Source organism: Centropristis striata, chromosome 16 (assembly GCF_030273125.1).
Source record: "Centropristis striata isolate RG_2023a ecotype Rhode Island chromosome 16, C.striata_1.0, whole genome shotgun sequence".
Lineage (NCBI taxonomy): Eukaryota > Metazoa > Chordata > Actinopteri > Perciformes > Serranidae > Centropristis > Centropristis striata.
In genome coordinates this window covers 6,671,750-6,697,394 of record NC_081532.1, presented here as the reverse complement: position 1 = coordinate 6,697,394, position 25,645 = coordinate 6,671,750, and the positions used below count along the sequence as shown (strand labels likewise).

Sequence of the window (25,645 nt, the reverse complement as noted above, 5' to 3'; positions counted from 1 at the left end):
GTTGATACATATTAGAGCATAATATCACGAGAAAATACAGAAAAACACCATATTATAGGATGTCCAAAAATGACCCACTTGTAAAAAGTCATACTATAGCATGTTGTTTTTTGTCAAAAACAGTACAATTTTAAATGCCTAAATATGCCCAAAAATACTTTCTTACAGTCTGTTGATACATATTAGAGCATAGTTTGTCCATAAATGACAGAAAAACACCATATTATGGGACATCGAAAAATTGGACAAAAACAAAAAAGTCGTTTTTTGTCAAAAATGGTCAAATTTTAAAATGCCTAAAAATGCTAAAATTGGGTTAATTATAGTCTGTTTATACATATTAGAGCATAGTTTGTCCATAAATGACAGAAAAACGCCATATTATGGGATGTCGAAAAATTGGACAAAAACAAAAAAGTCATGTCGTTTTTTGTCAAAAATTGTCAAATTTTAAAATGCCTAAAAATGGGTTAATTATGGTCTGTTTATACATATTAGAGCATAGTTTGTCCATAAATGACAGAAAAACACCATATTATGGGATATCAAAAAATTGGACAAAAAACAAAAAAGTCATACAATGCCTTAAAATGCTACAAATGACTTTATTATAGTCTGTTTATACATATTAGATCTTTTTTTCTCTTTAAATTATGGTATTTTGTGGTCAATTTACCAGTCCATACATTTTTTAACCCTCACCCATCGATGGGCATGAGCCTCTGGGTAGTAACTGAACAAATGAGATCACAGAAACAAGCAGCTGAAATGAGTTTCCCACGTCCAACTGGTAAGAGGTCCTGGGGTGACCCAGATCACGCTGGAGGGACCATGTGTCTCATCTGGCCTGGGAACGCCTCGGGCTCCCCCAGGACGACCTGGAAGTTGGGTCTGGGGAGGGGGACGTCTGGAGTGTTTTGCTTAGGTGATGTAAATGGATGGATGTAAATTTTTTTATGATATTTTCATGGCATACTGTAATATGACATTTTATAACACATTTTTATGGCATACATTTCTATGACTTTTATGACATGAGACCAGATTTTTTTTAAAAATGTTGATAAATGTAAGAAAAACAGAATTTGATAATCTGATCATCGTTTTTTGCATTGAAAACTATACTAAGACAATACATTTAGCGTTAAACAGATAAACTTTTGTTTTATGTAAATATAGATCATGAATTCTACCATTAAAAAAAAAAAGATAAGTGAAGGCTTTACTCTGAATTTCATGGATTACTATATTCCACGGCCTCCACATTCATTTTTATCTGTTCATGCATAACATGGATGATGGCATTAGTGATTGAATCTATTTTAAGAAGCAACATTAACCTGAAATGCTTGTTGTATACATAAGTACACATGAGAAGGCCCAACGGCCAACGCTAATGGAGAGTCGTGTGTGTGTGTGTGTGTGGAGCACTCAGAGCTGAATAGGTCACAGCTCTATTATCCTGTCTGTTAGCGAGGTGACGGTTATATAAGTGACAGGTTGTAATTGCATCATCCTGGCTCCGGTAAGGAGGATCAGAAGTTATATCCGGACAGAGAAAATGAGGCTGGAAGGACAAAGAGCTAGAGGGAAATCAGCCAAGAAAGATGAAGGGACAGATTCAGCTTTAGGGAGGCATAAAGTGTAGAAGGAGGACAAAAGCCAGAAACAGTAGGAAAAGTGAAAATACAACTGTCAAAATACATTTACCAGGGTTCAATTTGCTCGTTTTTTAAATTATTTACACACAGATAATATAATTATACTTTTTTACTGTAGGTCAAAACTTAATATTGCAGTTTGTGAGCATAAGTAAGGACTATCCTTGGAAGTTTGGTTTCAAAATTAAATATTTTTCTTTTCTCTTATCTTTTTAGTTTTCCTTTCTACATGCATATAATCAAAACAGGCTTCCCACACCTTCTTAAGCATCAAATTCTTTTCAGCCCAATTCACTGAAATTAAAGGACCAATGTGCCATAGCCTAGTTTAAGAAACAGATCAAGATTTATTACTGTCACAACACTAAACATTTTCATATAACATATTCTTTCATAAAACTAGACTGCTTTACAGAAGATCAAAGACTAATTTAACAACCTGTCATTTGTGTTGGGTTATGTGCACGCAATGCTCTAATATGTATCAACAGACTACAATAAAGTTATTATTAGGAATTTTAAGATTTGACCATTTTTGACAAAAATCAACATACAATGACTTTTTTGTTTTTGTCCAATTTTTGGACATCCCATAATATGGTGTTTTTCTGTCATTTAAGGACAAACTATGCTCTAATATGTATAAACAGACTATAATAAAGACATTTTTAGCATTTTCAGGCATTTTAAAATTTGACCATTTTTGACAAAAAACGACATGCTATAGTATGACTTTTTAGTTTTTGTCCAATAATTTTCAACATCACATATTATGGTGTTTTTCTGTCATTTATGGACAAACTATGCTCTAATATGTATCAACAGACTATAATAAAGTAATTTTTAGCACTTTCAAGCATGTTTACTCACATCACGTTAAAAAAAAAGTTATGAAAACAAGCGATAATTTCAATCACTTTTAATGATTATGTCTACTTTCAAAACTTTTAAGACCTTTCTTTTTCCCCTTGCACAAGTATGCACAAAATAACCATGGTAACTAAACCTGAACAATGACTTTTATGCACATTTATACACCTGACTAGGTAGTAGGTTTTATATGTGCCCTCACTCACTGAATAATTGAAGCGGTGTGTGCTTGTTTTGAGCATTAAGAACTCAAAGTACCTTTGGCCTTTAGTCAGCCACACCACATTACTTATAACAGATACAGAATAACGGCACAAAATTCACACAATAAAAGACTCAATTTTTGTTTTATGTGTATTTACAAATATACTGACTAAATGTGAATTAATTTACTATTGTTTACATTTGAGTTCCTTACAGTTGTACTCCCATATCCTCTTCTTCACAGTGATCTGATAACAGCCTGTCTTGTGACTTGTTTGTTTGAACATTAACACTGTGAACAAGACAATAGTGGCAGAAACAGTGACAAGCAAACAGACTTGTTCATTTCAACTCAAGAATGATTAAAGAGAAGGGAACGGCCGCTTCCTGCCGCCGTTACTTGTCACGGTTACTGTTTGTTTTCAGGAGGATGCTCTCTGAACATTGATTATGCAACTGTGTATGCTCCCTTCTTTTATCAGCCTCCAACAGCCATTTATATGGTTGAATTAGAATTGAGAAATTGAGAAAACATCTTCATCCACAACATCCACAACATCCACATCCTTCATCTCAACATCCACAACACAATAAAAGAAACAGCGCTGCAAAGGCCACAACACAACAGAAGTGTTTCCAGAGGACACTTAAAAGTGATGCACGTCTGGACACGCTTGTGCTATTATCACGTTATTTAATGATAATGATAATTTCATGTTATGTTAGCGGCAGATCGATAGCATGCAAATGTTAGACGGCGATCGATAGCGTGCTAATGTTAGCGAGATCAATGTCGTGCTAGCGTTAGCAGGCTAGCAAGACCAAGACGAACTCGGTGCCGCTGAGACCAACTAAAACGTGTTTCATTCATTTATTTGATTTGTTCAACTGCAATGTGATTGATACAGGCTAACGGGCTAATGCTATATATCACGTTATAAAATGAAAATATCATTATCATGAAATAACATGATAATTTCACATAATAATGTTATAGTTATTTTGAAATAATGTGATAGTATCAAGCGTGCCAAGACGTGTGCATCACTTTTAAGTGTCCTCTGGAAACACTTCTGTTGTGTTGTGGTCTTTGTAGCATTTTCTAAATGCTGCGCTTGTGTTTTCAAATTGATGAAGATGTTTTCTCAATTTGCTTGTGTTTTGTGTATTTGCATGTGTTTTCTTAAGTTGCAGCGCTGTGAGCTCTCAGGGCCACCGTACGTTTAAACAACTAACGGAACAAAACAGAGGACACATGGCATTAAAATCAGCAAATCACCACTATCTGTCATGATACAATCCTTTATAATGCATGGAAGATGAGAAAACAAGTGATATATATACTGTACATCAGTGGACATGTTTAGACAATTATGTACAACAAATTGTGTGTAATCGCTGTGAAATGTGTTACATTTGAATATTTGTTACAAATATAAAAGTGGAGCAGTTGCTCCTCATTCTTCCCTTAAGGTTCCTAAATCTTGAAAGCTACTGTGTGTGTACAGTAAGTGCAAGTGTGCTTGTGTGTATATCTCGTCCCCAAGGTAAATGTGTGTGTTCACTGAACAAATCACTGCAGCAGGGTGCTGTTACTAACAAGCTCTCTTTAAGTGCCATTTCCTGCTAGAACGGAGAGTCTTTTCTTTTTTATAACACACTGTCGTTATTCCAGGTTCTCCAGAGACAGATGCCTGGAGCCAGGAGAAACTGGATCCTCCGGAGCTGTGCCCAGAGTCTAGATGGCTGAGCTAAAGTTTCAGATCTCTGCCCAGACGCCTGCCGTTTGGTTGGAGACAGACTGGCAGGCACAAAGCCCCTTTTAGAGTCCTGCAGGAGACACTGGACAGGTTTTAACCTCAAATCCAGAAGTCTCAGTATACTGTGATTGAAAAGACTGAGCAGTGCCCTATATACAGCAGCGTGCTGGTACACATTTACAGCTCTGACAACCCTTTAGAAGATTTCTACTCAGTGGGTTTAAAGTGCCTTGAAGGGTTTTGCCCTGCAGGTACAAATCCTAGCCAGAATAGACAACTTTAACATCTGCAATATAATGTGTCATTAATAGTTAAATTCTAACAGTTTGTTCCCCAACCATGAATGCATCCGTACCTATTAATAGATGATGGTTTTAGACCACTGCAGTTAGAAAAAAACAACAACCAACAGAAGGAAAATATTGTCCTTGGAATAAGAGTTTATGAGGCTCTGAAAGCCTCCGGTTCCCTGGTTGGTTTCCAGAATGAGTACATGTTAAAAGGTATGAATCCATAAAACAGTGCCATTTATTTCCTCAGGCATCTTTTGGCTAGAATATCCTCATGTGGAAATATTCTCCAGTTTGAGTCAGATCCAGGAGTAATAACTCTGTCCTCTCCTGAAGGTAAAATCCACTGCAGGATGAAGAGAAGTTTCCAGTAGGCGACCAATGCTGGTTCAGGTCCTCCTGTGTTACCATAGAGTCTTCTCACATGTCCATGTCCCTTCAGTCTGTTAGTTTGTGGACATAGTTGACAGGAAAGGTCCCACTCCTGGATGGGTCCCCTTCTATGTGACCAACCTGTCAGGACAGATGGAGAGAGACATAGAGTACTTCATTAATCACAGCAGGACATTTACTGCAAGACAAGAAATACAAAGATAATGAGCACACAAAAAACAAACTATGCAGCACTCAACAAAAACTGTATATACATGAGTGTGACTGTGGACACAGTGCAAAGTAAAATTCAAAGTATACTGTAAAGTTGAAATGCAACTTTGGATCTGTTTCGTTGTACTGAAGACTAATATATGTCGGCCTAGGGCTGGGCAATATGCACCAAAAGTCATATCCTGATATATTTAGGCTGAATATCAATATACGATATATATCCCAATATTTTTTTATCTGAAAGTGAGAGCAAATGTTCAGTCAAAGTTAAATATGACAAGTCACATGTAGTTTTATCAAAACCGTTTATTTAAGTGAACATAAATACTGTATAACAGGAGTAACTTTTTAAAGAAATAAAAGCTCCATAAAGTGCACATTTAAATAAAAAAAATATCTTAAATAAAAATAGCCTATGAAATAAAATAGGCCAATCTTTTTCTGAAATAAATATATTTATATGAAAAAGGGATAACGAACATTACAAAATAACTCAATATGACAAACCCTAGTAAGGGCAGCCTTTATATAGAAAGAAAGAAAAAAAATTGATCTATATCGATATATGCAATATGGTCTAATTCCATATCACATTTAAAAATATATCGATATATCTTTTATATCGATATATCTCCGAGCCCTAAGTAGGCACATATGAAAGTCCATGTTATTTATTTCACTATTTTTTTCACATTGCTCCCAAATGCCCCATAATGAAATCAAAGAAGTTGTAGTTGCACTTACCCACCAGTGGGGGTCATTAGTGGCCGTGGCCACAATGATCTCATCTTTGAAAAAGGCGAGCTGTTCTAAACTGACCGCTCTGCAGTCCACTAGAGCCTTGACACGCTTCTGATGAGGCCTGCTGCCAGAAACCTGGAGGAGACATGCAATATGTTTTACAATGAACCACCAGCAAACTGATATTGACTGTGAAATCTAGCAGGATTTTTTCTGACTACAGAAAAAAGCCTTGTGGAACTGAAGACTGGGACATGGAGGACTTAACCCTCTAAAGCCCACAACCCCAAGGCAATTGTACCATTTATCATAGCCAGAAACTTCTGAAACAGAAATTATTGACATATTTTCAAATGTACAAAAGCCCTTGATGAATCATATGTGGCAATCCAATCCATCAGGAGAAATAACCCATAACACACTCAAAAAAAACAACATCACTTACGTACTTTTTTTTTCCATTTAAAGCATTATAACTGTTAAAATGCACAAAAGACATTTTCGAGTTCTCCGTTCCCAATTGTACTGATCCTTAGAGGTGCAGCACTTATATTACACACATACACATATACATACATATATATATACATATACATATATTCATACATATATATACACATACATATATATATACGTGCGTGCGTGCGTGCGTGCGTGCGTGCGTGCGTGCGTGCAAAAACAAACGCCACAGTGAGTAATATGTAGAGGACAAAACACCCTCAGAATGCTTGGGGTTCAGAGGGTTAAATAGAGGCTGAAAACAATAGAAAGAGTGTTCTATGTGATTGTACCATAGCATTCCTGCGGGGTCGTGGGACACAGCTGATGGCAGGTGAGGGTGGCGCTGCTGGAGCCGGAGCTGGGCTGAGGCTCGGATTATTGGTCACTAAACTGCAGTACAGCTCCTCCTGGCTGCCCACACAGCTCGGAGACAACACCCCACACTTCGCCTGGCTGCCTCCTCCGCTGCTGGTCCGTCGGTACGACGTGGTTTTCTCTGAACTGCAGGATGGAGAGGTCACATGAAATTACTATCAATCAATCTATCAATCAATCAATTTGTATAGAACTTTTCTTACAAAAAAGGAAAAAATACAAATAAAAAGTAAAAAAGCTAGATAAAAGATGAAAATAATAAATAAATCATTAAAAAGTAGAGCATGATTATATATATATATATATATATATATTTATATATATATATTATCATGCTCTACTAAAAATATTAGTAGGAATAGTAAAATTAGTCTAAAAATAGACTAATAAATAATAGCAAATAAATAAATAAATAAAAGAGAAGATGTTGTAACACTAAGATGCATGAGCAGAAAAATTATAAAATATTTTAAAATGGTTCAAGTAAAAGCCAAATTAAAAAGGTAAGTCTCAAGTACATTACTCGGCCTTTCAGTGGCTCTCTCTACACCCAAATGAAAGCAGTGCTGCCTCACCTGACGGGCCCTATGTGACTCTGAGAGGATGTTGGTGTGATGCTGCCCTGAGACCCAGAACCAGCACCAGGTTGACCATCCCAGGACTGCTTCGGCCCCCTGAGCAGGACTCCCTGTCCGTGGGGAGACCTTGGTGGTCTCCCTCCTTGGCCTTGGTTTTCCGTGCTGGGTGAAGAGTTCCTGTTCCTGGCCCGTGTCTGGGGGCTGGTGGAGTGGGAGGCCGGGTTAGAGCAGCGTCGTGGAATGGGATTGGTTTCCTGGGTAGTCACTGAAATTTGGGGGTCTGAGCGACCTGTGGAAGAGCGACACATTGTAAATGTTTAAAAAAGCAATATTAATTACTATTAGTTATTAATTGGTTTAAAATCAAGTGAGTTTGGTACATGTTATTTAAACTGGTACCATGCATTATATGAAGAAACGGGTTATCTTCATATAAGCAGAATTATCAAAATGTAAATTATTTTTGACATTTAGTGTAAACCAAATATAATTAAATGCACCCTTGTACCTTCAGAAATTATTTTAAAAAATCCAGATTGGTTTGGATTTATTTTGGATGCGGATAAGCCATACAGTCATGGAAAATTATTAGACCACCCTTGTTTTCTTCAATTTCTTGTTAATTTTAATGCCTGGTACAACTAAAGGTACATTTGTTTGGACAAATATAATGATAACAACAAAAATAGTTAATTTAAGAGCTGATATCTAGCCATTTTCCACGGTTTTCTTGATAATAACCAAAATCATTATCAATAAAACCATGTTAAATGTCTAGATATCAGCTCTGAAATTAAACTTATCAGCTATTTTTGTTGTTATCATTACATTTGTCCAAACAAATGTACCTTTAGTTGTACCAGCCATTAAAATGAACAAGAAATTGAAGAAAACAATGGTCTAATAGATTTTTTAACAACTGTACACTATAGTAACTCGCCTCGCTGGATGGATTTAGCTGGCAGCGGTGGTGGCATTGATGCTCCAGAAGGGGCGCTGTTGGCTGGAGGATTTCTGTACAGAAAGTCTAGATTCTCATATGTCTGACAAGGCCGGCTTCCTGCATTCCCATTGGCACCATTACCAACACTCCAGCGGGCAAAGGCACTAGCACTACCTCCATTAGAAGACGGAGGAGAACGGTTCTTGGGTAATGGGCTCACCTGGAAGAAAGTGGAAAGTAGTACAGGGTTTACTTCTAGTTTCTCCTCAACTTTTTTTTCATGTAATCACTTTTTATTTACATGTTCTCGTAAGTAAAAGAGATTGCAGTGGAAAACCCCGTAAATATCCTCCTCCAAACTCTGTAAAGGGCTTTTTTTGGCAGCTTGACAACGCCAGTAATGATTGTCTGTGTGATGTTGTTTACCCTCTCATCCAGGTCATCCTCGCTGTCATAAAACTCCTGCGACTGCGTCTCCCATGTGAACTCCACGTGGATCTGAGAGTTGAACTTCCCACTCTGGGCCAGCTCCAACTAAAACACACACAGGAGCAAAAACACTTAGAATTCTCTCATCCACACATAACCACACAGCCAGTAATACAGAAATCAGCTTCGATCCAGGAACTATGAACTAATCAAAGCTCTATCAAGCCAACTACACTTCTATTGCTTTGCTGGAGCAGTTCTCCTTCTTGGCTGTCCTTGGGTTATAATATTTGGGTTTTAGGTACAGATAAGAACAAATATTTAATGCTTGTGTTATTGTGGTTTGATGTTTTGAGACTGATACAAAGAAACAATGAAAATAAGATGGAAAAAGACCAGAGTACTGATCTGATATCAGTATTTAATTAATGAGTTCAATGCATCACTGTGCAGAAGTGGATGGATTTATATATATATGTATATATATATATATATATATATATATATACACACACATATATACATATATATATAAGGCAACATCAGGCTTGAGTTAAACATTGCTTTACTAACTTTTTAAAACAAAATGTAACAAATGAAGTAATTCATGAAATGGTATGCATGTGGATGTGAATGTATGCACTATTTATTGTTTGTTTTGTTTTTAATTCTCCATAATGACAAATAAAGATATTCTATTCTATTCTAAATAAATAAATACATAGATATTTTATTGTTATTTATTATCAACATAATAAATGATAATACTAAATAAATCAATTCAAAAGGCTGGCTCCATTGTCACAGATACCCAAACCAGGTATTTTAATCAGTATCGGCCTGATATCAAATCTGATATTGGTGCATCCAAAATAATTAAAAGGAAGGATTATAAATTATGTCAACAAAGAAAAAAACACATCCTTTAGCAATTTTGGGAATATCTATTAACCAAAAACTCCCTCCTGACTGGCGGTGACCAGTCATATCAGTGTGACCTTGGGTTCAGCAGATGTTTTTTGAAAAAATGAAAAACAATTAGGAAAGAGCAAAACTGAACGAGAAGTCTCCTGAGTCCTGAGTCAGCCAACTACTCACTGGAGCTTCCAGATAAAAGAAAATGAAAAATGAAATTAATTCAGCCAATAAGTAAACAGAGTAAAATTTCAAGTTGCTTATTTGTGTATCTAGCCTGCAAGAGAAGGTTATGCACTATCAAACAGGATATTACACAAAGCCGGAGTGATTCAGCAGGGCAGATGGCCGGTAAGAAAATAAAAGCAGTTTATAAATGATTCACACTGGGACCTGATGAGGGATAGATTCTTTGTCCTGGGAGCGAGTCCTTAGCCGAGCTCGGCTGCACGGGGAGTTATTTCAAGGTAGAATTTCCAGCTGTGGAAATTGTCCTGGTTTGTTTCTGGAGTTGGCTTTCTGGTAGGCATTTTAATGTTGCAACTTGATTCCTTGGTCGAGTCTACCTCCTGACTGTGTGTGTTCTCTGACATTATGAATTAAAACTTTTTTAAAAAGTGGCAACTCACCAGCTCGACACACTGAATGTGCTGCAGCCTCCGAGCAACATCCAGGGCTGTCTCTCCTGCAGAGTTCACTATGGGAGGATAAAAAGAAGAAATGGTTAAAGTATGCACTGACTGGGTGAAAAGAAAGCAGAGTAAAGAGTAAATAGAGTTCCCATTAGTGGTGGAAGAAGTATTCAGATCCCTTACTTCAGTAAAAGTACTAATACCACACTGTGAAATTACTCCACTACAGTAAGAGTCCTGCATTCAAAACTTACTGAAGTAAAAGTACAAAAGTATCAGCATTAAAATGTACTTAAAGTATCAAAAGTAAAAGTACTTGTAATGCAGAATGGGCCCACTCAGATTGTTTTATATATTCTAAATATATTATTAGATTATTATTATTATTGATGCATTTATGTAAGCAGTGTTTTTCTGCTGTCAATGCAGGGCTCATTTTAACTACTTAATATACTTAATGTGGTTTAATTTATAAACATGCATAATCACTTAAAATTTTGTGGGGTAAAAACTACAATATTTGCCCTTAAAATGTAGTGGAGTAGAAGTATAAAGTTACAAATGTGGATATACTCAAGTAGAATAAAAGTACTTCAAATTTGTACTTAAATACAGTACTTGAGTAAATGTACTTAGTGACATTCCATCACTGGTTCCCATATTGTAAAAATATGATTTTCATGCCTTTTTTTTTAATTATAAAGCAGGTCTAGGTTATTAATAAATACTGTGAAAGCATCAAAACTCTGAATCTATCTGTAGCACAGTCTGTATTTAGAAACTGTGCCTTTATAGAAGCCATCAGCATGTAAACATGTTCTCACAGAGACCCAAAATACAAGCCTAAGCCTGAAAATGAGCATAATAAACCCCCTTTGTAGGTACCTGTGTGAAGGGCTGCCTTTGCTTTGAGCAGTAACTTGAGAGATTCTGTCTTGTGGTGCAGGACGCTGTAGTGAAGAGCTGTGTTTCCTTCTGCTGTTCTCTTCTCCAGACAGTTGCTGTAGGGTGAACATACAGTATAAGTAAATGGTGTTAAATTAACCAGTTTTCTCAAGCAATACTGATAAAGAGCGTAATGTTCTTTATGCACAGGAGAAACGTATCATATATGAGACTCGTCAGTGTCTGACCTGTTCTGGCAGAGGAAGTCCACCAGTGCTAGGGAGCTTCTTTCCTCCAGACGCACAGCAAGATGGAGAGCTGTCTCTTTGATCCCCTTAAACAGGAAGAGACGAGAGACAAATGAGGCCAAATTGTTGACCCTCAAAAGAGGTCGTCCTTTTGTACAAAACTTTCTACTGTCAGTGCTCAAGTGGCTGCATTTAGTGCAGTGGTGGAATGTAACTAAGTACATTTACTCAAGTACTGTACTTAAGTACAATTTTGAGGTACTTGTACTTTGCTTGAGTATTTCTTTTTTATGTAACTTTATACTTCTACTCCGCTACATTTTAAGGCAAATATTGTACTTTTTACTCCACTACATTTAGCTGCTAGCTTTAGTTACAGGTCAAAATTTAACATAAAAACATGATTAATTGAAAGTTATTATACGTTGTTTTTATTAAAACTGTAAAAGTATCTTTTCAGTATATTAAGTAGTTAAAATTTCTACATAAATGCACCAAAACAAAGAATCTAATAACATATTTAGAACATATAAAACAATCTGAGTGGGTTCAATATGCATAACAGTCTACTTTTTCAGAGTACTTTTACTTTTGATACTTTAAGTACATTTTGGTGCTGATTCTTGTCAAAACCCACCTGTTCAAAACTGCTTTTAATGTATGACCAATGTTGTTGATTTTAATTGTTTGTTTTTATTTGTAACTGCATTTTCACTGTGTTTTAACTGTAAAGCATCTTTGAGTACAGCACTCTATAAATAAAATGTATTATTATTATTATCACTTTTACTTCAGTACGTTTTGAATGCAAGACTTTACCTGTAGTGGAGTAATTTCACAGTGCGGTATTAGTACTTTTCCTGAAGTAAGGGATCTGAATACTTCTTGCACCACCGATTTTGTGTCCGATAATCAAATCTAGAAATAATGCCAGAGGCTAACTGTGAAACAACTAATTTGTGTTTCTGTGTTAAAGAATGAAAACACTCATACAGCTTTAAGCATCATCTGTTTATGTGAAGTGCAAAAGGAGGGGCAGAAGAAAGACCTGCATAATTCAATGAGCTTGTCCTACTTGTTCTCATGAGACGTGAGCTCTGACCTAAAAGCTGAAATAATAAACGATGGCCAACCAACACAAACAAACACACACACATATATGTGCACACACACACTCACACACACAGTGAAGTCAACAGTGTTACACAGGCTGCTTGTGCTGAGCAGGAAGTGTATGACAAGGAGGGTGGAATGTGATTAAAGACAAGAGGACAAGAGGCGTTTTTGGAGACAGCAAAGGCGGGGAAAACAAGATGAGTGGGTGAGGAGAGAAAAAGGGGCAAAGAGAGGATTAGAGGCCAGAGGAGATGGGACGGCTTCCGATCGACCCACCCACATGAACCATGCACACAAGAGGACAATTAACACATACTGCACATACTGTAACTATCCACACACCTCCTACATGCTGTAGGTTGTGGCTTTTGTTAAGACTAGGAAGATTTTATTCTATTTTTAGCCGTTTCAGGCGCAGCTCTAAAGTGACAGAAACAAGTTACAGTGTTTCAGGGGGATGTATGATGCATGTTTTAATGAATTATTGTAAAGGAGAATAAAGGGTCTTGTATGTTTTATTTAAGGCATCTTATTTTGACACTCTTCTAGTAAATTCTGGTGTGGCTTATGTTAACACACTGTGCTCTTTTTTTGAAAGCTGCATGTGCTTAGCGACAGGAAATAATTCCGATCATTAGTCAGAGTTTAGCTTTTTGTTATCAAAACAACTTTAATTATCAGCTAAATGTTAAACGGTAAATGGAGTGCACTTACATAGCGCTTTTATCCAAAGCGCTTTACACTACACACTACACTCATTCACCCATTCATACTGGTGGCCGAGGCTACCAGGGCACACTGGGGCCACCATTAGGAATTCATTCACACACCGATGAACGCAGCATTGGGAGCAATTTGGGGTTCAGTGTCTTGCTCAAGGATACTTCGACATGTAGGCTGCCACGGCCAGGAATTGAATCACCAACCTCCAATCAGTGGGCCACCACTCTACCAACCGAGCAGCCGCCCCTAACTAACCTAACCTAACCTAGCTAATGTTAGCTCACGGCTACCAAACAGCATTATGCAGCAGTGTGTTTGGATCTGACGGCCCGGATGAGTTGATAGGATTTAGTTCCTCGCATGCGCACATGGAGAGATGATGTGGGGACGGGACTGACATAGACAGGTAGGCATTAAAGCGTTTCTCTATCATGTTGGAATTGTTTTGGAGCGGAGAAGTAGGGAGGGCAGCTCGGTAAATTCAGTGCACGTGTCAGTGTGTGAATGCGCCTCATGTCTCGTAGAAGGACGGAGAGGTGCGTCGGGGTTTTTACTGACTGACGGCTGAGCAGAGACAACACAACACAAAATAACTTTAATCATGAACAGTGTACATATACTTTTAGTTGCTTGAAACGTGACGTTAGGGCGGCAAATAACTCTGGTGGTGCCACAGTCTAGGTAATAAATGTGAAACCCTGACACACGCGCGCATCAGGGTGGAACGCCGCACACAATTCAGAGAGTAGTCGAGAATTGCAAACGCACAACCATGTAGAGCCAGAAATGACACGCCGTAATGTAAATAAGATAAATAACATAAGGCTATTTAGTTTGTTAAATAAAAGGACAAGATATAGAGCTGTTCTATAGGAAAGGTAATCTGGCGCTATATAGAAAATAAAATTAATCTTTAAGGGGGGCGGGTGCCCCTCTAATATAATGGTAGGGAAACCACTGTAAGTTAGTAACTTTTTGAAATGTATGTGTCACTGTAAAGAAGCCCGGTGGGCGGCCTTGTCAGGATGCAGCTGCCATTCATCCTAAATCCATGACATCTGTAGGCGTTTCAGTTTGTCAGGATATGGATTTATTACATGAATAAGCCCGAACAGGACGTATTTCAGGGATAAATGCTGCTGTAGAAATCTACTTGCAGCTGTAAATTATCCTCACCTGTCCATCAGGCAGTGTGAGCGGTTTGGAAAGGTCCGCTCCCTCGGCGTAGAGCTGTAGGAGAGACGTGAGGTCACGACTCCTCACTGAGTCGTGCAGGCGACTCGGATCTGCTTCTTCTCTCCGCAGGACGTACCGGCGCTCAGCGTACTTCGCCACGATGTACTCCTTCCTGGCATTCCTGGTTGTTAACATTTTAATTTAAAAAAAATACAAGACAGTGTATAAAATCACAAAATTCTTCTTTATTCCTTTTGCACAATTGAATTGTGAGTTGAAATGAAAATCAGGGACTCACATGTCACTTTGTGGCAATGGTTTAACAGAGTCGTTGGGAAGGCCCGCCTCCATGATGTCATTGAATCTGGTGTTGCCGATGCTGACAGCCAACTGGAGTGACACACAACGCAGCCACAAAGATGTCACATGAAAGAATTCCAATGAAAGACAGACGGTTACCTAATGTTGGTAATTAGGAAAACCTGACAATACAAAATCCATCTGGAATATGTATTTCCATGTGTGTGTGTGTGTGTGTGTGTGTTTCCATGTGTGTGTTTAGTACCAGAAGCTCAGAGGTGCTCAGCAGGTCCAGGGTGAGGGACTGAATCCTGGAGTAGTGGACACCCAGCTCTCTGTGGATGCCAGAGCACTCTATACAGGTCAGGATGCCCAGATTGGTCGACAGCCAAGTTGGATCTGAGATAGAGAGAGCAAAAGAAGTCAACTGATTGTTAACAGTCTAATAACACAGCTGGAACTGATAAATGTTGTTATGATTACTGACAAGCTCTAAAAAAAAAAAAACAGATATCTGATGTGTTTTCACATTTAATTCTGCAACGCTCATCAATAACAACTACTGGCTGACCTGGTGCTCCACAGTCGGCGCAGGCCTCGTTGCCGGGCATGTTTCTGAGCTCGGCGATGATGGATCGGGAGAGTTCCTGGAGCCCACTGTCCTGGACCTGGAGCTGGTCTCCTATCAAGGCTGTGTTCAGGGCTTCCTCCTTGCTGTTCTGCAGCACTGACACCCAACTAAGGTACAATCAAATCAAAATGACATTATTTATCCCAAAAGAGCCCCTTTCTGTAGAGGGTGTCTATGTTTAGGGACCAGTCAAACTTATTATCCAGGTATACACCTAGATCCTTAGATACAGGTTAATAAAAGAGGCAAAATGTCATTTGTTTCCAATTTTCACATTGTGAAACGTCTCTCTTGCAGAAGGAAAGACACAGAGTTTGTGGCACAAAAGAACTGATCATTTCAGTCTTTTACCCAGAAGATCAAAAGTAGTCCACCATGTGGTTTGCATGTGTTTTTTTGTTTGTGTAGTCATCACTCTCGCTTTCTCAGTTTCATGACTTCTCTGCCACCCAGGCTCATACTGAAACTCGTGTCTTTCATTTCTGAAGCTTTGGTACTTTTCCCTTTAAACCATTGCCATCTCCCTCTGTCCCTAAACTTACACAGCACATCACATCAAAGAATCTGCCTGGAGGCCCACACACAGGGGAAGGGACAGAAAACCCCACATACACTCCCTTCAATCCCCACATCACAAAACACAAAGTTCCCTTGCTTGCTTTCTGTGGCTGGAAAGAGAAGTCCCACCCAGACCCAGCTGGTCCAGGAGGCTCCGAGAGGACAGCGTTTAGTTTCTCTCTATTTTTATGGGTATTGTCAGCCCTGCATGTTCTTCCCTACATACGTAATTACTCGTCTGTTTTACTACATAGTTTTAATCTTTCTATTTTATTATCTTTAGTGCACCTCTCTCCATTCTGAGTGCTTTCTTCTCATACAGACCCAGGCACAAACACAAAGTGCATGACATGTAACAGCTTGCTTACACAAGGAGATAATACAAGGAGTAAGGAAGTGAAGAAAGTTAGCAGCCTACAAGTCATTTCAACACTTACATCATACATTCCTGCTCGTCTTCTGCCTGGAAATGGTATGTTCGATTATCTATGGAGAAGGAAATATGGTGGTTAGATATCACCAGTGGATCTTTAGAAAACAAATAACATAGAGTGTAGGGTTCAGGATGGTGGAAATAAAGGTTTCATGACTGAAAATGGCTCTAAACAAGCACACAATCCCCCTCAACAGTTTATATAAGTCATAAAGAATCTCTGGCATTCATCCAGGTAAAATGTGTCTAATATCCAAATTTATTTTTATATGTGGAACAAAAAGTTTCCGCACAGCTGCACTGCAGATGACACTTAAGAGTCTTTATTGACGATATCTGGAGGGCTAAGTGTTAAGGGTCAAGAGTTAAAAATAAACCTACGAGTGACCAGGTCAAAGGTCCTCCTGTCCTCTGGGTTCGGTCGCACCTGACAGGTCAGCAGGTTCAACTTGGCCGGCGGTCGATTGATCTGAGGACAGAGACAGATGCTAACATCAGCATGTATTCATCATCATTTGGACAGATTTCACATGACACGTTGATCTGAATCTGAATGCTTAGTGGCGGTTTGGTCCATGTGTCCTCACCGTGCTGTGGGAAATGGTCAGGCAGCCAAATTTCACTCCACACTTCCTCTTCTGCCAAACCTTCCTGATCCTGCAGGATGAAATGCAATCAGAAAAAAATCTAAATTGACAAAAAACAAACTATTGAAATAACATCATCGACCTGGATGCTTTCTGTGCAGTGCACTAACTGTTAAAACATGTAGCCTTGAAGTGAGTAATGGTGATCTACACACTTCTGGCCCAGCTCCTGTTCACAGTGCTTCACTCGTTTTCATTATCTTGATTGAATCAGTTAATTTGGCCGAGAAAGTGTTCTGTTTTGTGTCAGTGGCCTGAGGAAAGTTAACTCTCCCCCCTCTGCTATTCACCCTACCTAACCACATCCCTTCTCCTTATCACACTGTAATCTAGCTGTGTGTGTGCGTGTGCGTGTGTGTGTGTGTGTGTGTGTGTATGACGCAAAAGCTGGATCCGTTCAGTTAGCCAGTCTGCCAATAAGTTCCACAGGAGGGGCCCCTGCTTGAATCTTCATCTCCCATAATGAGGACCAGGTGGGGCAGACAGAGTTTGAATTCCCCTTTCTCTCTCCATGCCTTACTAGCTTACTCTTCACCCGGCTCTGATCGCTACTGCACACGACAGCAGTGTGTTTGAAATATAGCGATGAACGGGCCCAAGCAGAGTGGAGGCGTCGGGGGAGCCGGCCACGCCAGGTCCAGCGATTGTTGAAGGGGAGAGGGAATCAAGGACTCTCTGGTGTTTACACTGACACCTCATACAAGTCTCTACGACAAATGTTCATTAGTTAGGAAAAGGGGGTGTGGCTAATCAAAAAGGGAAGGACTTTATGAAATATTGTTTTGTAGAACTGTTCAGTGATAGACCATCATAAGAGGCAGATTGGACAATGTATGTGAAGTTATACAGTCTCGTGTTTTATGCCAAAACACCATATTTTGCCGCCATTCTACGCCCCCATAGTGTGACGGTCTGCAAAGCTTTTTATAACTTTTGATGTCAAAGGCCTTGTGATGGTACTGAACAAGTCCGAAGAAGTCGGATTAAATCTGTAGGAGGAGTTTGTTAAAGTACGCGGTGTGGAAATGGTGAAAAACGTCTAAAACAGCAGTTCGATCCAACATGGCCGACTTCCTGTTCGTTTTTGGGTATGGCTGCTTGAGACTTTTTGGTGCGTCTTCCCATGATACATGCATGTACCAAATTTCGTGTCTCTATGACAAACCTGTTTTAGGGGCTCAATTCTAGGGGGCGCTAGTAGGTCACTTTGCCACGCCCATTTCCGAAACCAATGAAATACGTACATTTTCGATGGGATTGAATTTTGTCCCAAGTTTGGTGAGTTTTGGAATTTGATAAAGCCCTCAAAAACGCAATTAATTTAATTTAAGTTATAATAAAGGGACCAATTTCAATAGGGTCCTCATAGTGTCAGTGCTCGGGCCCTAAATATAACATGAAATTAAACCTGGAGAGTTTTCAGTGACAAAAGCATGTGTGTTAATAAGCTATGTCACATTATATTGCATGGCTTTTTTTAATTTTTAGCACCTTTTGATTTTGTTCACATCTTGTCTTCCACGTATTTTTAATTCCCATACAATACTTGCATTATAACTGCTTGTGAGCTTTTGGTCACTGTAACTAATACTTTTACACACCCATCACTCTTCTTGAGCAGGAAGCCGGATTTCTCTGTCCCATACTTCTTGTTGCCCTGCGGTTGGTGGATGCTATACCCGTTGCCAGAGTTCTTCCTGTTGAGGTACTCCTGGGATAAAAACAAGATTTAGGACTTAACTTCAAAGGCTTCAAGTCAGCTCTGAAAATTTGCAACCATTGTGAGAAGATAATCTAATAGCATCAACAGCAATCAAAGCTGTCTGCTGCTGTTTTTTTATGGAGCACACATTTTGTTTTCACACTAACACAGTATAACTGAAGATGTGCCAACACAAGGTACTCTATATGTAATGAGAAGAACAATGATGCATTACGAATACCTCTTTCCCCTCCATTTGCAGAAACAGTCTGAGAGAATCCCTCAGCTGAGTGAGTTGTTTTACCTCCTCATCCTGGTCCGTACGTACCTAAAACACACACCATAAAAGTCAGTCCAACTGAAGCTGTAAAAATCATAATTAGTTGGGAAAACAACATGTTCCACATTCTTCCATGTTCATTTGATTATACAATCCACAAATTCAATCCAAGAATTGGGTGTGGAATGACAATACATCAGAGCTTTGTGTAATGGCCTAAATAATGCAGAACAGACTCAGTTCTGGGGTGTGTCGACCGAGGAGGCTGTTCATTTTGTATTTAAGCAGCAGCAGCAGAGTGACCGGTCCTGCATGCAACATAAGTCAGTTTAACTGAATTATTTCAACATTTTTCCTAGGAACCATAACACATATTCTGTCTGAATTTCCTTCTTGAGGCTGAGGTCTGGCATGTCTGAGCGGGCCTCTGTTCTGCCCATGGAGAACCAGAAAAACCTCTAACGTTTGCTAGTATCACAGTTAACAGTCTGTTTCCAGGGCTCTATCCAGAGAAGGGACTGGAAACCAGTCGGAGTGGTTGGAGAAATAGGTGTGCACTAGGGAAGGAATGAAAATAAGGGATGCTTTCAGTTTCATCTTTTGGTAATAGGGGGAGGGCATTTCTGGGAAGAGACCGCAATAAGAGTCTGCCTCTGGGTTCAGCTGGGGGGATGTTTGAGAGGAGGGGAAGGAGACTGAGGTTTGGGCTGTCGTGAAAGATTAATAGAGAAAAAGTGCTATAGGGGGTAGTTAAACTATGTGATTTACAGCGACAGCTTTACTTTAAGTGCCTTCTCGGACAGTTCTACCCGTGTATGTGTGTGTGTGTGTGTGTGGGGGTGCATTGAGGGTATGATAACATCAACATGTGCATGAGTTCTGTGATATCATCAGTTTGAGTCAGTCAGGACAGTTACCACAGAGCCAAACCTTTGACCTCTTGATCATGACAAATCATAACAAAGCTGAAAAATACTGTTTTCAGGCATAAGATGACTAACATTTACCCCTATAAACGCTGACTGATATAAAGCAGGTAGACAGACAAACCAGCAGCAGCTGTGAATTTACCGTGTGAACAGACGCAGCAAGTTTCTCGATAAAGGGAGCAAGATTCTCTGCAGCTTTCAGTCCATCCTGAAAGAAACTGAGAACAGAAAAAGAAAAAATGCTGAGTCATGGTGGTACTTTAGTCCAAACATCCAAGTTCACACCAACCATAACATCACATGCTAGAGCTGTATAAGCAATGTCGCTCCCACATAAAACCTTTGTTATGATTAAAACGGGTAAATGGTTAACAACAGTAATAATAGCTTGTAAAAGGAAAATAAAAACCAAAGAACCTCAACTATTATGCAAATCTCACTGAAACCCTGAGGTAGAAATCAAATCCATATGTTACTTTGGACCAGGAAAAAGTTTTTAAAAAATCTTTCTTGTCCTTATTTTACATCTAGAACAAAATGTCAACAGGGTAAAATAGTAAAGGTGATGTTGGCAGAGACTGACCTGAGCTGGGCCTGGAAATATTTGATGAGGCTCTGGAGAAGATCAGGACCCTGACGCACCTTCAGCTCCTGGATCTTCAAAAGATACTGAAAGCATAAACACAGACGGTTTAAAACAGCTCCAGAAATGTCAGCTCTGCATGGGAAAGCCACTAAAAAGGAATCCTGAATCAAGAAATTGTGATATGATTCACAATATCAGAGAGATTAATCCTCTTTGCATCATTATCCTCATTTTCATTAAAATAATCATGGTGTGAATGTAGAATATGATTTGTACGCTGGGACATCTCTGTAGCACCACAATACTTTACTTACAATGACACATAAGCATTTAACAAATATTGTGCCTCTTGTGATTTTGGTATTTCCCTTGTAGATAATGCACATTGTGTAACATTTTAATAACTTACTCAGCACTATCCTAGACTACACATCTTAATTATCCTCTTCTGTTCATGTTTGTATGTGCGGCTCCTCTCTTACTAGGACACTGTTTCATATTGTTCCAAAGGTCAATGCCTTATTTCAACACTCCAGCGAGTCAATGAACCTTGTAGACTGAAACCGGAAAAAGTTTTAATTTAAGAAAACCTAAAAACACAGACACATAGTGCATGCAGGCTATATTGTTAATAATTTCCAGCCTGCACACCTTCTCTGTGTGGAAGGAATGACTACATTGTCTTGCACCATAAAACCCAAGTCTGGATCCATCCGTCAGAGACAGGCTCAGTGAAGTGTTACTGTAAAGTGTACATTTGTGTGAGCTTGTGTGTGAGTGTTTTTCTATATGCAGCATGAAAGAAACACAGCCAGGCAACGAGAAGAAGGGGTGGAGCGCTCTGCAACAAGTGGAAATTCCATTTTTCCTGCCTCTCCTCTTTGTCTCAACAGCTGGTCTCAGTCAGGATTAGACCTTTTTTTCTCAGGGTTTTCTCTCCAGCTACATGTGCACCAACAAACTTCACTGAAACGACACCACCTGTGTGTAAAATCACTGCCAGTACATTTCAATTTAGCTTTCAGGTGTGGGTCATGAAGCAGTTTCATCTGCCTTTGAACTGTGTATGACCGCGCTCTACTGCAACTCTGCAAGACATAACCAATTAAGCTGATGTTCCACTTTCTAAAACAGATTTTTTTCCATGAAAGGAATTATTAGAGGGACACAAAGGGATCAAACCTAACCATGCAGCCGGCCATGGAGGGAATATAGAATCCACAAAGCAGACCACCCATGTAAAATAAATCCCCACATCAGGTATATGAAAGGTGTCTGGGTCTGATATTTTGACTGGCACCGATCCCTCACCTCACACATCTGCAGCTGAAAGTTCCTTCTTTCTCTTTCCATGTCCTCCCCTCCGTCCGATCCCTCCGTCCTGATCAGACCCAGCTGCTTGGTTTTCTCCTTCCTCTCCTTCTCTAGCTTCCCTCTGGTGGGGGGAGGGCAGGACAAGAAAAAAGAAAGACAGTTATTATTAGTCTTTATGTGCACAATGTACTTCAGAATTTTTAGATCAACTCTCTTTTGTCTGTACTGGTTAACTTTTTCACCTTCCTCAGAGAGAGAGACAGAGCGGAGAGGAAATTGGATGGAAGACAAAGAGGGAGAGGTGATCTCTCCTTATAACATTATGAAACACTTTAAAAGACTGTTCGCTGCCACAATGAGATCAAATGATGGCTGCAAAGTGCAATGCCTCAGTTTTATTTCACAGAGATGTAATGGAGAAAGGCCATGGGGAATGAACTATTATCCTATTAACCTCTGATGTTACATCAGTGTCTGTGACCCAGCAAAAGACCAGCAAGAACTGTGAATGTGCAACATGGTTTTCCTAAGGCAGTAACATCTGTCTCAGGCATCTTTTCTCTCATGAAACAATTAAGCGTAAAGAACTATAATCACACAGTACAAAGCCATATAAATGTAAGGTAACAAACTAAGTGTGAGAGTATGGTTTATTACATTTTTATGTCGTACTCCTTCCAACTCTTCTCCATCTGTTTTTTGAGCTCCTGAAGAGAAGAGAGAAAAGGGGTTAACATGACATGGTTAATCATCCACATACAGCCAGGTGAAGCAGTATTTTATAGTATCTGCGTAGATCTGAATAGAGCCAGACAGTTATTGCACAGACATGATTACTCACATTATGCTAACTAGTCTGCTATCTGGCTGAACAGGATTTCAGAAGGGCTTTGCCTCCCTTCATAGTTACAGTGAAGCAATGTTCAGCTGTCGAATCAGCTGTTTCAAAGACAGGGCAGTGACAGGAGCTTACAGAAGCATTAGCCAGTTATTACTCACTAGTCTGTCGGCATGGGAAATCAAAAGGACAAATACTGACAAGACACATCGGTTCAGTTCTGGAGCATAGCTCCGTCTTACTCACTAATCTGCATAAACAGCCTCATCTTATCCAATATCTCAGTAGGCTCAGCTTCGTCTGCGACATAGACAGACAGAATTACCTGCTTAAAGAGGAAATCCACCCTAAAACTGATTTTATGTTGCGATATTTCGATTACTTTGGGCAGTAAAGTCAACATCTAGAAATTCTGTCTTCATTAGAAGCATGTATGTTTGTCAGTTCTTAGTTTTTCTTGACAGCTGTACATCCGATCAACTTCACACTTGATTGTGTGTGTTGCTGGAGCCCAAGAAGTTGCAGTGTAAAGTGCCAAGCCACATTTATTAGTAGTGTGTTATGTACACATTGTGTTGTATATTGAGAGGGGACCTCTTTTAATTGTTACACTGCATAACAGTATTCTGGCTACAGCTCACACTCTAGGTGCATTTCCACTATCGTCGAATACCCGGAACAAGGCGGGTCTCCCTCTCTGAAACGCCCCTAATCTGAATATGAGCCATCCTAGCGTCTGTTTGACCGGCTGTTTTTTGGCCCTGAAAAAGCCTGGCTGCTGATTGGAAAGAATGCTAAGAGGGATGTGACGTAGAACACAGTAGCACAGTGCTAATAGGCTAACAGTTAGCTCTGTAGCAGTACAGTGTGTATGTGCTGCAGCATGTGTTCAGTTAGCGATCTCTGTTTGTTTACAACAAGCACCGGACACTTTGTGTACAGTTAGCATGCCAGTTTGTTTACAATAAGTGGCGGACGATGTGCACAGTTAGCGACGGCGGCCGAGGTGAACAGTGATTGGATGACTGTTGGACCAGATGGGAGGTGTGTGTTAGACTACATGCGTGACGTCAAATATCCCGCTTCTCCCTGATGTCCCGTTCATAGTGGTCCCGCTTCCAACAGTCCCACCAGTGTTCCTCCTCTGTGACCTCTGGAGGCGGAAAATTCGTGGATCATTTGATCCCGGCATCCCGATTCGGACATGTTCATAGTGGAGGCGAGACGTTACAGAGTCGTAAATGTCCCGGCATGAAAGAGCACTATGAAATGAGCTTGTGTTACAAACAATTTATATAATTTGATGAAGTTATTGGGCTGTAACTGAGTTAAAGGAACATGTGCTAACTGTATGTTTAAATATGTGAATGCACTTTTAATTGTTCACAAAATACTGATCATCTTCAGGACATTTCTCTATGACAGCATCACTACAGGCTGCGGACAAATTAAAACTTCCCTTTTAGGCAGGTGTAATCTCTCTGCCCTAAAGCAAGTGATCATCATTTGTAAACCAAGAGTTTTATTTGCATTTAATGAACTCACTAGTCTGCTGTCCCGGAGTTCTGACTTCAGCACATTTTCCAAAGGAAACGCCATGATGTTGTTGAGGTTCTGCACCTGAAATATGTAAGAGCAGATCAAATCAGTAAAGAAGTTAAAAGTTTTCCACATCACACATTTACCACATTACAGGTGGTCCTTATCTCTGGCTGTATGAGCAAACAATCGCATGCACGAACTGCTCTGCACACCCCTATCTCCCTAGGGAGCCCTCATTTCTGGGAATAAGTCTGGATAACTCAAAAACATGGTGAGTCAGTCATTTTGAACTTGTGATTCATGAAAAGAAAACACTGGACAATAATCTGAACCATTAAGATTTTTTTTTTGGATCCGAGGGGGAGCATGATGCAATGTCTTTTATTCCTGTTCGTGAATTGAACTGAGTCTACCATGGATCTGGGGAGAATGAATCACAAAACACCAGGATGAATCTAACAGGTTGCACTTTAAAGTAATTCATAGTTTCCACAAAAAAAAATCCCCAATAGAAATACATCAATTTTTTTCTTTGATATGCAGCGTCGCTACAGACATTATCCATCATCTCCAGTTGACCACGGTCGAGCTGTGGCCTATCCTTGGATCCTGGTAGATTAGCTGCACCCTGCTCTCAATATAAATAATGTCCAACCACTTCCGTGAGCTGACTGCAGCGCTGACCTTCATATATTGACACAGAGGCCTGAAAACTGGTCAGATTGTTTTGGTTGGTATCCAAAAGCTGAGGTAATAGATAAAACATGGAGTTCTGACAGGGAAATACCTACTCCCAGAGTGTCAACACATGCACAAATAACACAACTCAATGCTTACTTGCCTGTATGAACACTGGGACGTCACACACACACAATCACACACACACACACAGTGCTAAGGGACACACTCAGGTTGATTTCATAGTTCAGCTCTTTAAATCAGCCTCCTGTTAGTCTCTTGGACCCACTTCCTCTTCACATATGTACGGCCTGGTCTCCCCTGTGAGGCCTTGATTGACACATTGGAGGGGGTGTGTGAGATGGTGTGTGTTGACCCACACATGGAGGTCTGGGATGAATTATCATCGCCATGGAAACTATCAGTGGGAGGGTTCCGGACGGCCCCAGATTTTGGGGTCAAGAGATGTGAGCATGCAGCTGCTGAAAGCTCTTTTCCTCAATGCATTCAGGTATGTATGAGGGTGCACACACACTTACACTCTACAATAATGA

At 39.6% G+C, this 25,645-nt stretch overlaps 1 protein-coding gene across 1 annotated transcript in view; it reads right to left on the bottom strand.

The window, feature by feature from the left end:
* Window positions 1-4,021: 4,021 nt before the first annotated feature.
* Window positions 4,022-25,645, bottom strand: part of asap3 (ArfGAP with SH3 domain, ankyrin repeat and PH domain 3) — a 31,222-nt gene continuing 9,598 nt past the window's right edge. Inside the window, exons 4-26 of the mRNA XM_059353764.1 lie at window positions 24,417-24,491; window positions 22,691-22,740; window positions 22,031-22,154; window positions 20,717-20,802; window positions 20,276-20,351; window positions 19,166-19,252; window positions 18,824-18,933; window positions 17,163-17,232; window positions 16,957-17,044; window positions 16,580-16,628; window positions 15,525-15,691; window positions 15,219-15,352; window positions 14,952-15,043; window positions 14,654-14,834; window positions 11,639-11,724; window positions 11,391-11,506; window positions 10,503-10,570; window positions 8,956-9,063; window positions 8,527-8,749; window positions 7,584-7,875; window positions 6,924-7,134; window positions 6,136-6,267; window positions 4,022-5,298 (exon numbers count right to left, since the gene is read on the bottom strand). Coding sequence (XP_059209747.1) covers window positions 5,224-5,298; window positions 6,136-6,267; window positions 6,924-7,134; window positions 7,584-7,875; window positions 8,527-8,749; window positions 8,956-9,063; window positions 10,503-10,570; window positions 11,391-11,506; window positions 11,639-11,724; window positions 14,654-14,834; window positions 14,952-15,043; window positions 15,219-15,352; window positions 15,525-15,691; window positions 16,580-16,628; window positions 16,957-17,044; window positions 17,163-17,232; window positions 18,824-18,933; window positions 19,166-19,252; window positions 20,276-20,351; window positions 20,717-20,802; window positions 22,031-22,154; window positions 22,691-22,740; window positions 24,417-24,491 — 2,700 coding nt within the window. The 3' untranslated portion in view covers window positions 4,022-5,223. The remainder of the gene's footprint in view (window positions 5,299-6,135; window positions 6,268-6,923; window positions 7,135-7,583; window positions 7,876-8,526; window positions 8,750-8,955; window positions 9,064-10,502; window positions 10,571-11,390; window positions 11,507-11,638; window positions 11,725-14,653; window positions 14,835-14,951; window positions 15,044-15,218; window positions 15,353-15,524; window positions 15,692-16,579; window positions 16,629-16,956; window positions 17,045-17,162; window positions 17,233-18,823; window positions 18,934-19,165; window positions 19,253-20,275; window positions 20,352-20,716; window positions 20,803-22,030; window positions 22,155-22,690; window positions 22,741-24,416; window positions 24,492-25,645) is intronic.